This window comes from Prionailurus bengalensis, chromosome B4, assembly GCF_016509475.1.
Source record: "Prionailurus bengalensis isolate Pbe53 chromosome B4, Fcat_Pben_1.1_paternal_pri, whole genome shotgun sequence".
Taxonomy (NCBI): domain Eukaryota; kingdom Metazoa; phylum Chordata; class Mammalia; order Carnivora; family Felidae; genus Prionailurus; species Prionailurus bengalensis.
Window position 1 is genome coordinate 121,026,097 of NC_057358.1, and position 14,755 is coordinate 121,040,851.

General features: G+C 38.1%; 1 protein-coding gene across 4 annotated transcripts in view; it reads left to right on the forward strand.

Annotated features, from left to right (window-relative positions):
* Positions 1-14,755, forward strand: part of NR1H4 (nuclear receptor subfamily 1 group H member 4) — a 75,944-nt gene that overhangs the window by 41,616 nt on the left and 19,573 nt on the right. For 2 of the 4 annotated variants that reach the window (XM_043562302.1, XM_043562300.1), the window contains 4 exons: positions 7,416-7,568; positions 9,678-9,811; positions 11,881-11,979; positions 12,291-12,390. In XM_043562302.1, the coding sequence (XP_043418237.1) occupies positions 7,416-7,568; positions 9,678-9,811; positions 11,881-11,979; positions 12,291-12,390 (486 nt within the window). The remainder of the gene's footprint in view (positions 1-7,415; positions 7,569-9,677; positions 9,812-11,880; positions 11,980-12,290; positions 12,391-14,755) is intronic. The other 2 variants (XM_043562303.1, XM_043562301.1) reach the window with 1 other exon arrangement.

The window sequence follows — 14,755 nt, forward strand, 5'->3', positions numbered from 1 at the left end:
TTGTTAGCCCCTTGCACACATAGAAATGACAATCACTAGTCATATCACTTTTAAAAAATAAAGAATGAAGCATCTAAGTGTCTTCATTTCTAATTGTGATATACAAGAGCATTAAAATATATAATTTAAGAAGGGCCTTTGTGGAAGCTTGCCTTGCAGTGTCTTACACTTTGACCCTGTACCTTCTATTAATAGGTTAAGGTGAAAGGAGGAATAGACTCAAGAGTTGCCTCCCAGGCAAACTCCCACAAAGGCACTTCTCAAATGAGTTTAGAAAGGACAGTCATGTCATTAAGGAGTCTCTGAGATTCCCTGTTCACCCCTCTGAGGAAGCTGTTTGTGTTTGTGCAGCCTGCTTTTAGCAATCTGGAGGGAGGATAAGATGTGTGCTGGATAGAATGTTTCAGTCCTTGTCTTCTAGGCCATTCCTCCTGAGCATTGCCCTCCCACTCTGGTTTATATCATTGCTTGAGACTACATGCAAATACTACTACCATCCATGGCTTAGATGGATGGCAAACTTTTTGTAAAGGGCCGGATAGTCAATATTTTAGGCTTCATGGGTACTAAGGTCTATGTCACAATTATTTGACTGTCATTGTAATGTAAAAGCAGACATGCATATAAATAAATGAGCTTGGCTGTGTTCCAATAAAACTTTATTTATGAACACTAAAATTTGTCAAAAATTTTACATACCACAAAATACTTTTCTTTTCTCCAACCACTAATCATGTAAAAACCATTCTTAGGTTGAAGCACATGCAGAAATAAGCAAGGGGTGGAATTTTCCCTTCATGTTGTGGTTAGCTAACTCCTGGCTTAGTACAGGACTCCTTCTGAATGCTTGTAGGCCATGAGCATCTTGTATCTGAACTTGGGGTTTCCTCCCTTACTCCTAATCCTACATTCTTCACCTGTCTTGGGCAATGTTTATTCATAAATTTACTCTGTTTCCTAGCTTTCAGAGATTCATCAACATTTTTGATACACTGAAGGAGTTGTACTCTAACTCTTAGAGACTGCTGTTTCATGAACTTTCTTACTTTGTGGTATTTTTGACTGAAGGGAGTATAGAAGTTTGACGCATGTCCTTTGGCTACTAAGTTGTTTGTAGATTTGACTACTTTGAAAGGATGTTAGGCAACTTCCCCAAGTAATTCAAAGTCAGTCCTTTAAAAAATTTATTTAAGAAAAAAAGTCAGTAGGGATTGTAGTTGGTAAAAGTAAGTGTTGGAAAAGTCAGATGAATTTTTTTTGCCTGTATGTGGCTCCCCAACAGATTAAAGGGGGAAAAACTTAAAATTACTTATTAGCATTAACTAGTCAATAATAATTTTCATCACAAGAAACAACTGGTGTTGGAAAGGATGTGGAAAAAACGGAAACTCTTGGACTGTTGGTGGGAATGCAACTTTGTGAAGCCACTATGGAAAACAGTGTGGAGATTCCTCAAAAAGCTAAAAATAGGGGCACCTGGGTGGCTCAGTCAGTTAAGCATCTGTCTTTGGCTCAGGTCACGATCTCACAGTTTGTGGGTTCAAGCCCTGTGTCAGGCTCTGTGCTGACAGCTCAGAGCCTGGAACCTGCTTCGGATACTGAGTCTCCCTCTCTCTCTGCCCCTCCCCTGCTCACTTTCTGTCTCTCTCTCAAAAATAAGTGAACATTAAAAAAATTTTTTTTAAGTTAGAAATAGAACTACGCTATGATCCAGTAATCACACTACTAGGTATTTACTCAAAAAAATAAAAAAAAAACATTAATTCAAAGGGATACATGCACTCCTGCGTTTATAGTAGCATTATTTACAAAAGCCAAGATAGGGAAGCAGCCCATGTGTCGTCCATCAATAGGTGAATGGATAAAGAAGATGTGGGGTATATATATATATATATATATACACACACACACAATGGAATATTATTTGGCCATAAAAAGAATGAAACCTTGTCATTTACAACAATGTGGATGAAGCTAGAGAGTATAATGCTAAGTGAAATAAGTCAGTCAGAGAAAGATAAATGCCATATGATTTCATTCATATGTGGAATTTAAGAAACAAAAACAAATGATCAAAGGGAAAAAGAGAGAAACCAAGAAACACTCTTAATTATTGAGAACAAACTGAAGGTTATCAGAAGGGAGGGAGTGGGGGATGGGTGAAATAGGTGATGGAGATTAAGGAGTGCACCTGTCCTGCTGAGCACTGGGTGATGTATAGAAGTGTTGACTCATTGTATTCTACACCTGAAACTAATATAACACTGTATGTTAACTAATGAATTAAAAGAAAGCTTAAAAAATAGTAATTTTCATCAATTTCATTTCAGAAGTGTGAGGGTTGCTTTTTCAAAAATAATAGTCTGAAACAGCTCCTACTAGGTGATCAGGAGTCTATTATCAAGTTCTAAAAATTTCAGCAAGCAGCTCAGGGACAAGCACTGAGATCTTTAAGAAATTGTGTGATGGAGACCAAAGCTTACCTTTTTAAATTTTTTTTTTCAACGTTTATTTATTTTTGGGACAGAGAGAGACAGAGCATGAACGGGGGAGGGGCAGAGAGAGAGGGAGACACAGAATCGGAAACAGGCTCTAGGCTCTGAGCCATCAGCCCAGAGCCCGACGCGGGGCTCGAACTCACGGACCGCGAGATCATGACCTGGCTGAAGTCGGAGGCTTAACCGACTGCGCCACCCAGGTGCCCCCAAAGCTTACCTTTTTATATCGGCTCCCTCCTCTCTAGTTTGTGGCCATTGCATAGTTTCCTAATAATGAATCTGTGGTGGAAAAGACACCTGGGTTGGAGGAGGGAGAATAGGGTGTTTTGAACAGTTTTGGATATAGAGAAGAAACCATGGAGCACTTAACACTTGGTGTGGGATTGGGGGAGATTAATGTCTAAAGACCATTTTTAGCAATATGAACTCCTTACTAGAAAGACAGCCTAATGTAGAGGGGTTAAGAACACAGAGTTTGGAACTGAACCTATCAGGTAAGTTCCACCGTTTATTATCTGTAGAACCTTGAGCAAGTGCTTCATCTCTCTGTAACGCAGTCTCCTTAGTTATGAGAGAGAGATAATAATAGAATCTATTTCATAGGATTGTTATGAATAGTAAATGAATCACCATAAGCAAAGTGTTTAGAACAGTGCCTGATACAAAGTAAGTTCTATATAAGAGGGTGGAGGAGGCCTTGTTATTCTACAGTGTGCTGAGATAGACCTAAAGCCTGACTCTATTTAAGCCATATTGGATGTAGAGATCACTAGTTATTCAGCTTTGTGCATTTGTTGCTGTGTAAAAAGTGTGGGAACCCTCAAAGTTTTAAACAGCCAATATTTTATTGATTTCAAAGTAATGGGTAGCTACTGTCAGTCACTAGAGTCTGACGTGTACATGTGCACTGTGTGCATATATGTGTGCACACTTACACATATGTATATAGGAGTTGTGAGTAGGCTATGGTATGTGAGTTATATCTGTATAAAGAAGCAGAGAAGCAGAATGTGCAATATTATGCATATTTGAGGGATCCATTTTACTATCCTATAGACATTCTCCAGGAATCCCCCAGCACTACACATTCCTCAGATGGCAATGCCAGGTCTGTCTACTCATCTTTCATTACCAGGAAGCCTCTGTTCCTCAGTGAATTTCCTTTCCATTCATTTTCAAATGACTTTTCTGGGCATTGTTAAATATGCACAAGATAGAGGCAGAGGTATGTGTATGGATGATTTGCATAAGTATAAATACAGTATATGTACCCATATTTAAGTGATATAATGATAGTATTGTGTTGCCACCTAAGAGTGAAAGCTAATTAATTCAGCTATTGAGATGATAATGATTTCTTTCTCAGTTAATACCAGAGTTAAAAAAAAACCTGCAGAATTGTCCTAGCACTGTTCCTTTGATTCATCTTGGAATAAGGAGGTTTATTTCTGTTAACTATTGAGCTATCAGTATCTATGGTGGTTTTAAATTGAATCATTCCTGGGAAGGGCTGAATATTTGTGGAAGACTGACTCAGGTCGACTAATACAGTCATTGAGCTCAATGATTTGGTACCAGGAAATACATTTTTCCTTCCTTCCTTCCTTCCTTCCTTCCTTCCTTCCCTTGCCTAGAGTCTCTTTTAAAATACATGCTTTGGTATTTGCACTCCCAATATCAATGTTGATCTGAAGCACAAAATCTTTTTTTAGACTTTGTGTGGTTGGATTTGACATTTAGGAAAATGGTAAGATCTTTCCTACTGAAAGTTACACCAGCTGACAATTTCACAAGCAAGTCTATGACTTTTTTTTAACCTTGCTATCTCTAACTTTTCCTTCTGCTTCTGTTTTTATGTTGAGTTAGTTACCAAGTCATGAGTTCCTCCCTTTCCTCTTCTCTTTTCTCACCCTCCAGCCAGTTCAGGCACTAATAACCTCTGGGCTGGTCCACTTTTCTTCACCTTGCACCAAGGATTCTTCCCAACATGGAGGTTAGGTCACACCCTCTTCTTCCAAAATCCTCTAATGGTTTCTCTCTTTCTGCACGGTAAAGACTCAATTGTGGCATTGAAGGGCATTTATATTCTGTCCCACTACATGCCCTCACCCACCTCTCACTAATTCTCCCTTCATTCTACCCTTCCACCAAAATAGACTATCCACTCTTCCCTGGAATTTCCATAACTTGTTGCCTTTTCTCATTTCCCAGACTGTGCTTCCTCCCTCACAGTCCATGTTTCAAAACTCTATTTATTCTTCAACATCCAGCTCAAATTCTACTCCTTCCTGAATTCTCTGATTTCCCCTACCTGGAATTATAGACCCTATAATGCCTTTTCCTCTCAAGACACTTGATTTCTAGGTGTTGAGACATTGTCATTTATTTTACTAGAACAAATTTTTATTGCCTTCTGCAGGAAAAATTGTCATAACAAATATACAAATCTCCATGTCTGTGATGGAATTGCTGCCTCCTCTGAATGTGACAGTATGTTCATAAGCATATAATGTGGCCTTGAAATGATCACTTTTTCATCTACATTCCAATTATTTATTACTTAATTAGCTATCCTATCACTCTATCTTATATTATGCTGTAAATGTACTTCTTCTCTGTCTTCTAAGTTGGAAACTCTGAGGACAAGGGTTGTCTTATTTATCTGGATGTCTCCCAGGTTAGAGAATGTAGCTTTCAGGTGGTAGGTACTTAATATTGCTATTCTATTCTCTTGTAACCTAAGAGAGACAATTATGATATAGTGGTTGGGAGTGTGGCCTTTGGTCCATGACTGCCTGGGTTTGAATCCTCCTAATCCACTTATTAACCATGTGATCATGGCCAAAATGCTTAATTTCTCTGTGCGTTTTCCCCCCATGCTGTAATATGGGGACATATAATATTATCTTCATCATAAAATTGATATGGAGTTTAAATAACTAAATACAGGTGAAATAGAACAAAAGCTAGTGAGTGCTTAATAAATGTTAGCTATTATTCTGACAGGCTGCTAAAATAGGAAAGACTCCTGCTGTCTCAGTTTTGGCACTAGTTGCTACATCCAAAGTGAGCCCATCTTGTAGTCAGTAGTCAAGAAATGGTTAAAACCTCACCTAGTTTGAGGTATGAAGTGTGCAGGAGTTGGAAATTCTATAGTCTTTAAAGATTTTGGAGCATGTGACTAGTGTGCTATAGATCCCATTCCCCACTGCAAAGGAGTGGGCAGATGGGATACAGATGTCTGCCTTGGGGACCACCACTGAAAGTATGGTACTTTTGTGAGAATTAGGAGAACGTGTCCCACCCTTCTCAGGTGTAATCTATACAGTAAGGAGGCCCTCCTGCCCCAGGCGCAATGAAAGGGTCTTCAACAGGATCCCTTGAGGAGATTGATATGTATCCCTTACGGCTGAGGGACACAGGAGACTGGCATCTGACTTTCACCTGAGAAGTTGAAAGGGCAGGAGGTATGGTGGCTGACTGCTTATGGGTAAGTGGGAGAGATTTCTCCTCCCAGCAGTTTGCTGGACCAAAAAAAGCTGGCACGGGGTCATTATCATCAGCTCATGACAAGAAGGCAACATGGAGGGACCCAGAGTACAGAGGATGGTGGTGAATTGCCAAATTCCTACATGCGGAAGAAGGAGATAGAAGCCCCGGGCTAGAATAGAGATGTACTTGTCCTCATTGAGGACTTGCAAAGGAATGGATCCCAGTGGTGGGCATTCTCTAAAGAACCCAACTCCAAGAGAGAAGGAGTCAATTTCAGAAACTTGCGGGGCACAAGCCAGCCAAGTAAGCACTTTCCTGTCACTTCTTCCCATGCCTCCCCAAATCCTCTCCTTATTCACACTCCACCTTGAGTCTGGAAGTGTCAGAAATTATGGTTAGCCAGGTGGAGGATGAAGAGTAAAAGTAGGAAGTGGGAGAAAAAAGAAACTGAAAGAAAGGCGTTTGTGTTCCCTCCCCACCTGCAGCTTAACTGTTGCAGGCTGGCAATGGTGGCTCCACCGTCTCAAAGGAGATGTTTGCTTTTAAATCAAGGTTGGCATTTGTATTACTGCACCAGGCTGGGCATGTTAAGAACTGAACTGAAACTTGGGGCGCCTGGGTGGCGCAGTCGGTTAAGCGTCTGACTTCAGCCAGGTCACGATCTCGCGGTCTGTGAGTTCGAGCCCCGCGTCAGGCTCTGGGCTGATGGCTCAGAGCCTGGAGCCTGTTTCTGATTCTGTGTCTCCCTCTCTCTCTGCCCCTCCCCCGTTCATGCTCTGTCTCTCTCTGTCCCCAAAATAAATAAACGTTGAAAAAAAAAAGTTTTAAAAAATAAAAAAAATAAAAAAAGAACTGAACTGAAACCTTGAATGTGACCTCTCCCAGTCTGCCTGGTAAACAGCAACTTGTTTTGCAAGGATTAGCACAACACTTGCTTCCAAGTCTGATCTCTTCACCCAGAACCGACCATTCTCCCTCCCTCTTCTGTCCCAGCACAGACCAGGAACACCTAATTTCACTTGTTTGATTGCTTGCATGGCTTTGCCCTCCACTAGGCTGTAAACTCAAAGAGGGCAGGGATGACTTACTCACCTTCGGGCCACCAGCATCTAGAGCTCACTGGAACACAATGGTCTTCCAGTAAAGATGTAATGAAAGTAACCATTCTTAAAAAAAAAAGCAAGATTTTCTCTAAGAGAGGCTACAGTTCAAACATGTCTTTATCTTTGAGATAGAGATTGAAAAGAGCAGGCTTCTGGAAGTCACAGTGCAGTTGAAGTTATCTGTCACCAGTCCACCTGAAGATTGCCTGGGTGTTTGCCGGGGGTTCCTGAGAAAATGCTCTGGCATCCCTTAATCCTAATATGTTTTTCTGAGTGGAAGTTGTTAGGATAGTTTTTATTCCTTTCTGTGTTTCTTTCACAGGTTTCTTCAGGAGAAGCATTACCAAAAATGCCGTGTACAAGTGTAAAAATGGGGGCAACTGTGTGATGGACATGTACATGCGAAGAAAGTGCCAAGAGTGTCGCCTAAGGAAATGCAAAGAGATGGGAATGTTGGCTGAATGTATGTATACAGGTATTCACATCAAGCAATTAAATTCCACTAAAAATCTAAGGAGGCAGATGGCAGGTAACTCACATGATTAGAATGGTACTTCACATATTAAAGAAGGGATTTACTAAGCCATCAAAGTTCTTGAAAAGGGTAATGAACCACTGAAATTGTCCAAAGTGTCAGCTAAAGAGCATTTTGTTCACCTGAAACAGTTTTTTGTTATTCATTGTTGCAAGGAATCATATGTGGAGTGAGGTGGCATTAATCTATAGTAGCTTCCAAGAATGATAGCAGTCTAAAAGTTTTCTCCAAATGTGATTTAATATCTTTCTTATTGTTTAATTAGCATAAACATTCACAGTTGTGGGAAAGATTAAGAATGCTTTATAAAGTATAACTGCCTCTGAATTGTCTAAATAGAGTTTTAAACCAAGTCATTTTATTAGTAGTCCTTCTTCTCTTAGTGCAGCTTTGAACCAATTTGTATAGGTTTACACAGGAAATTAACTACTGTGAGTTTTAATATAATTTGGCCCTTTGATCTGATAAAGAGACACTGTATTAACTGCTGGCTTTGTGAGGAACCATAATCTTCATCAATTTGGAATGCATGCTAGTATATAATGTATTAATTTTTCATTCTGCAAATTCTACAGACCACTCAGATTTTGAGATATGGCCCATTCTTCCTCAAAAAACAAATGACAAACAAATGTCACCAAGGGGATGATAACATTCAGGGAGGGAATGCCACATGGAATAAAAAGCCTTTGGAAGGTGACTCCAGTTCTATTGTTCCCAAACTGTACAAGCAACTGGGATGGACCCAGAGAAATAATGTGTGCATGAGGGGGAAAAATAGGTCAGTGTAAATAATCCAGCTCTGGTGGATGAAAGTTTTATAGTAGATGATCACTATCTCCTCTTAGCATATGAAACAAGAGACTGCAAGAGGGATGACTGCTGGAATCCAATCCTGCAATGGAAACGCTTACTTTGATACTGGATGGTTCATGTTGCTCATCACTTAAATATGAACTTGTTCCAACGGAAGCACTGAGGACATTTTTCAACACTCCACTTATAGAAGTCTATCATATTATTTATGAACACAAACTTGTCCAGTAACAGATGCAGAGCTTTCATCTGATCTTGTAAAATAAATGCCCTGGACAAAGAAATTCCTGGAATTTCTCATTAACATTGGAGAATATGTGGGTTAAATGGGACTCTGGAAGATTGTTTTGCATTATTTTTTATAGCTCTGTTAAGTGTAAATTAATGATGATATTGCATAATTATTCAGAAGAAAATTTCAAAGTCCCCTTGACTTATTTTCATCTCTATGTCCTCAATAATTTATACAGTTCTGAAAATTAACAAGATTTAAAAATTTTCTCTGAAGGATGTTGACATTTGTTTTACACAGCACGTGTTTACTTATGTGTGTTTAATGTGAAACTGAATATGCTTTTTATGGTACAGTTATATAAACATGGATGAGAATAGTATCAGTTGTGAAACACTAGCTTTCAGGGTCCACTAGACTAGGAATAGGGAGGGTGTTGTTCCCTTTTTATTTACTGAATATCTTGCCTTTCTACAATGCTTTGGTTATTACAAATTCTTTATATAAAGTACATTTTTTTTAAAATTTTTTTTTCAACGTTTATTTATTTTTGGGACAGAGAGAGACAGAACATGAACGGGAGAGGGGCAGAGAGAGAGGGAGACACAGAATCAGAAACAGGCTCCAGGCTCTGAGCCATCAGCCCAGAGCCCGACGCGGGGCTCGAACTCACGGACCGCGAGATCGTGACCTGGCTGAAGTCGGACGCTTAACCGACTGCGCCACCCAGGCGCCCCTAAAGTACATTTTTTTAAAGAAGACCAAATTATACTTAATCTACACAAAACTCTTAGGTAGATATTACTTCTGTTTTACAAGTGAAGAAAGTGAGACTCACAGAGGGATAAATTTCTTGTTCAAGTCCAAGTCTTAAAAGTCAAAAGGGCTAGAATTAGCTCTGTGCCAAATTGCACAGATGTGAGCAGACTACACATCAGCTGCCTCATGACCACGGACCCACTAGAACTTCATGGTGAAGTCTCTGTTTTTTATTTTCTCAGGCTTGTTAACTGAAATTCAGTGTAAATCTAAACGACTAAGAAAAAATGTGAAGCAGCATGCAGATCAGACCATTAATGAAGACGGTGAAGGTCGAGATTTGCGACAAGTGACCTCGACGACTAAGTCATGCAGGGTAATACCATGCAATGGTGTTGGCTAAAGCCAGAAGGAGCTGAGCTTCTGGCATGTAGTGATTAATGTGAAATGTTGCAGCTTGGGAGTGAACAGTCAAATAACTCTTGAGACGTCTTTTGTGCAAAAAAAGGTGGTTTTATTAAAGCATGGGGACAGGACCTGTGGGCACAAAGAGCAGCACGGGATTATGAGAAATGACTGATTATACACGTTCAAGTTGGGAGAGGGTTAGAGATAAGGTTAGTCTCTGAGGAATTTGTAAGCAAGTGTCCAGGATCTCCAGGGGTCATTTATATTGTCTAGTAAACCCTGAGACCCTTCAGATGTATATCAGTGGGCAAATGCTTGGAGGTTGATTGCTAACATATATCTTTGGGGGTGGGTAGAGATAAAGGAAGTTTCCAAAGGGATTTTTATATGTTAAAGAAGACTTACAGGATCCTGGAGGTCGGGCTAATGTCAAGCAAAGGTTGCCTTTTGCCTCTAGTGAAGTATTAACATTGAGGCAGTTGAGTTCCTGGAGGAAGGTTACCTTGCCTGTCCCAAGTACTTGTCAATGGGCTGCAAAGGAAATTTAATTTTTTCTATATTTCTTTTGCCTTTGTTATCCACATCAGTGATCTGGTTGGGAGGCTTTAAAATTAGAGCCACAGCCACAAGCAGAATTTCATTTCAATTGTGTATTAAATAGTTTTCTTTTTAATCAAGAAAGTAATACCTGCTTTGGTCTAGAAACTCAAATAATAGCAGTAAATCAGGTAAAAAAGTGAAAGCTCTCCATTTCTCTGGCTCCATTCCACTCCTACTACCAAGAGGTTGCCAGTAGAATTAGTTCAGTGTATAGAATGGATTTTTCAGGTTGAGTTTGGATGACCTTTTTCTTTTTCCTGTCATTGAGAAGGGAGGCCTACAGTGGGAAGGAGATGTACTCAGTAGAGGTTTGCTGATTAGTCCCTATCAATGGGTAAAATTGGGTGGATACACATCTGTGGAACAACAGAGAGAAGCCTTTCCCAATGAACTCACAATTTTCTTATGCTCAAATTTCTTATGCAAGAAGTTCTTTGAACAACTTGAGACAAAATAGAGGAACAGCATCTTGGATGATTAACTAAACACATTGTGATAATCCACAGGGTATATGGAGGAACTTTAATTTGCCATTAGTTGAGAAAACAAAAATCCATGATTATTTAAGTCACACTCTTCTTAATATTGATTGTACTACTAGCAAGGAAAACTTCATCCACATTTAGCTTTCCAAGTATAGTATTTTGCATTCATTTGAGAAAAAAAATAATTTTATATCAAAGTGTTATTTTGCCATAGTACTTCATCAATAACACTTTTTGGTATAAGGAAGCAAAGAGCTGACACAATTATCCACACTCTTCAAAATGTGCTAGTAAAGGAGAAAGTGATAGTTGGTGTCTGAATTGTCCAGATTGATGACTTTCTATTTCAGAGCTAGGTAAACATTTTTTTTTTTCTGTAAACGGTCAGATATTTTAGGCTTTGGCTACAAGGTTTCCATGACAACTATTGAACTCTGCTATTTTAGTGTAGAAGTAGCGTATATAACACATAAACAAATGAACGTGGTTGTGTTCCAGTAGAGTCAGGTAGATTTGGTAGATGGGCCATAGTTTGTCAACTCCTGCCCTATATGAATGCCCTTAATTGGATTCTCTATTTTATATGTGGGAACTTTTCCTTAGTGACTAAACCTTGAACTTTCACTGAACTTCTCTATGAATGAGGTTGATAGGGTTCAAATCTAGACTATTATTTATCCCCAAGATATACATGAAATGAATATTTTGTTATCCCTATTTTACAGATAGAAAAATGAACAATTTGGGACCCATTTAGTGAATTGTGATATGCTTGACCAAGGACCCAGAGTAAGCCATTACAGTGCACACTGTATCAGAGTGCATAGTTCCTGCCATATTTAGGGCTTTTATCAATAATTTCTGAGATTAGTTTACTCCAGATGAATGTGCATATAGGAAAAGTACATTACAGCCACCCTCCCTAATACCTTTTATTTTTTTGCCAGTGTAGGAGAAAACTGAACTCACCCCAGATCAACAGAATCTTCTTCATTATATTATGGATTCGTATAGCAAACAGAGGATGCCTCAGGAAATAACAAATAAAATTGTACGTACAAATATATAAAAATGCATAGGTTGAAAGTTAATATTTTCTATATAAATTATATATGAATTTGTTACTTTGAAATAATTAGAGCTGAGAATTTAAGTTATGCATTTAAACTTTTAGCAGCATTAGACAAAGAACAGATGTTTCATATCTATCTTGGTAATAGTAATTGCTCTCCAAGGAACTGAAAAATATAAGCTCGATCTTAAATTTTATTATCCAAATCTTATTCTTTAGTATAATGATTTTGTGTTTGATTTATCCTTTTATCTACTTATTAATCATTTGCTTTTCTTCTTAAAATTTAGTTAAAAGAAGAATTCAGTGCAGAAGAAAATTTTCTCATTTTAACTGAAATGGCTACCAGTCATGTACAGATTCTCGTAGAATTCACAAAAAAACTTCCAGGTATTTTTTACATGTATATGCTATACTGTGCAATATTCTTGTGACACTGAGAAAGTCAGGTCTGTTGGTCGTAAAGTAGAAATTATCTCACATCTGATTTAAATTAATATGTCTAACTACTATAGACATGAATGGTTAGAGCCAGATAGGATATTTCAAATCACTTATAATAATTTTTCCAGATTGATAGACTAAGAAATTGAGACTTTGTGAAGTTGTCATTCATGCATTTATTCATTTAACAAGCACTTGTTGATATGTATTCTATACTAAGTATGTAGCTAGTGCCTTCAAGGGAAGTGATTTAAGGAAGGCTATAATAAAAATATTATATACAAAGTGCTGTTTGAACAGAGAGGAAGTTGTTGCTATTTGTACCTGAGAAAGACAGGGAGACCTCAAAGAAAATCATATTTTAATTGGGTCTGAAAGAAAACGGAGTTGTCCTGGTGGTATGGAATAGAAGGAACCTTCCAAGTCGAGAGATCTACTTGTGAAAATATAATGAGGCATGGACAAAAATAGGATTATTAGAGATGGAAAAATTCAATGTGGCCACAGCATAATGTGGTAGACGCCTTGGTTAGGCATAAGGTTAAGTTGGTGTCAGATTAACAAGGGCTTAAGTAAGGAATTTAATTTTCATCCCCTGAATGGTAAAGAGTTTTTGGTGGTTTTTTGTTGTTGTTTATATTGAGAGGGAAGTGATGGGATTTATGCTAATACAGATATGACTTGTTCCGTTTTGTATAAGATGAATTTGAACGAGGAGGGACCAGAGGCAGGAGGATCATTTAGGATGCTACTGCACCAGTCAAGGCAGAAGGCTTGAAATAAAGCAACAGCACTGGGAGATGGAAGAGGAAACAAAATGAAGAGAGATTCAAAAATCAGTAGAGCTTACTGAACAATATATTGTGGGACAAGGGAGAGGAATTTATCTATAGTCATTTGGATGGGGCCAGTACAGAAACTGGAATTCAAGATTCGTATCTCTCAGCTTCCCAATTCCTTTGGCTACATTATCAATGCTATCTCAGCCAATAGATTTAAGTTGTTTCGGTGTTTTAAAAATATATTAGTACAATAGAATTCTATGATCTGGAAGAGTATAATAAGAGTCTCATGCTCTAGCGACTGAGCTAGCCGGGCACTGGAAGAGTATAATAAATACCTTGTATAACAGCACAGCACTGTAATATTAAATTATAGAAGGTAACTTCTGATGTAAGATTTTAATTAGGTTAATTTGTCTTCTTTGGCCAGCATCATGCTATTATTTTATTAAAGTGTCATGAATAGACATAAGCCTACATAAACTCATAAAATGTGAGGAGGAAGTTCTCATTTTCATTTTAACATTAATATTCTCTCATTTCTTTATTACAATGAAAGAGGAACTTAATTTGTTATATGCTAATTAAGGCGAGGGGAATCTTGATCAAAAACAAGATTATACAAGAGTGAAAGGTGTGGGAGGAAGAATTGGGAAAGGGAGAAATATATTTTTGGTTGTTTGTGAAAAGAGAGGTTTTCAGTTCAAATGGTCTATTGGTCTTGAACCACAAAATAATTGAAGAAAAAAATCTTGTTCATAAAAGGTAGCTTATCTGAAAGCAACAGCAATATCTAACACATCTCTTTATTTCCAGTGCTTAGACTAGTTCCTGAGGGGGAAGAAAGAGTATAATTAATGTGTGTTTAATGAGTCAAGCAGGGGGACCTGGCTGGCTCAGTTGGGAGAACATGTGACTCGATCTTGGGGTTGTGAGTTTCAAGCCCCATGTTGGCTGTAGAGATTACTTAAAAATAAACTTTTAAAAATGAGAAAACAGAAGGAAAAAAAATACAATAGGAAATAAAAGACCAAAACTCCTGAGAAAGAAATTTTAACAGTACTAGTAATATAGTTAAAATTAATATTTTAACAATAATTATGGAAATGACAACATTAATAAAAATAACAGTAATAGTGATATAATACCAATAATGAAATGGTGTGGGTTAAAGAGATGAATCATTTCATTTTGTAGTTCATGGTGCATGACCTGTGCCAGGCACTGTCCAGGGTGCTGGAGACCCTGCAGGAATGGCTTCTGCCTTCAAAGGAGCTCTGAGATAGTGATTCTTTTTTTTTTTTAAGTTGAATTATTTATTTATTTATTTATTTATTTATTTATTTATTTATTTATTTATCTATCTATCTAGTTAGTTAGTTAGTTAGTTAGAGGGAGGGAGGGGGAGAATTTCCCAAGCAGGTTGCATGCTGTCAGTAGGGCCTAACAAATGATGCGGGGCTCAATCTCATGAACCCTGAGATAATGACCTGGACAAAAATCAAGAATGGGATGCCTAAAATTATTGG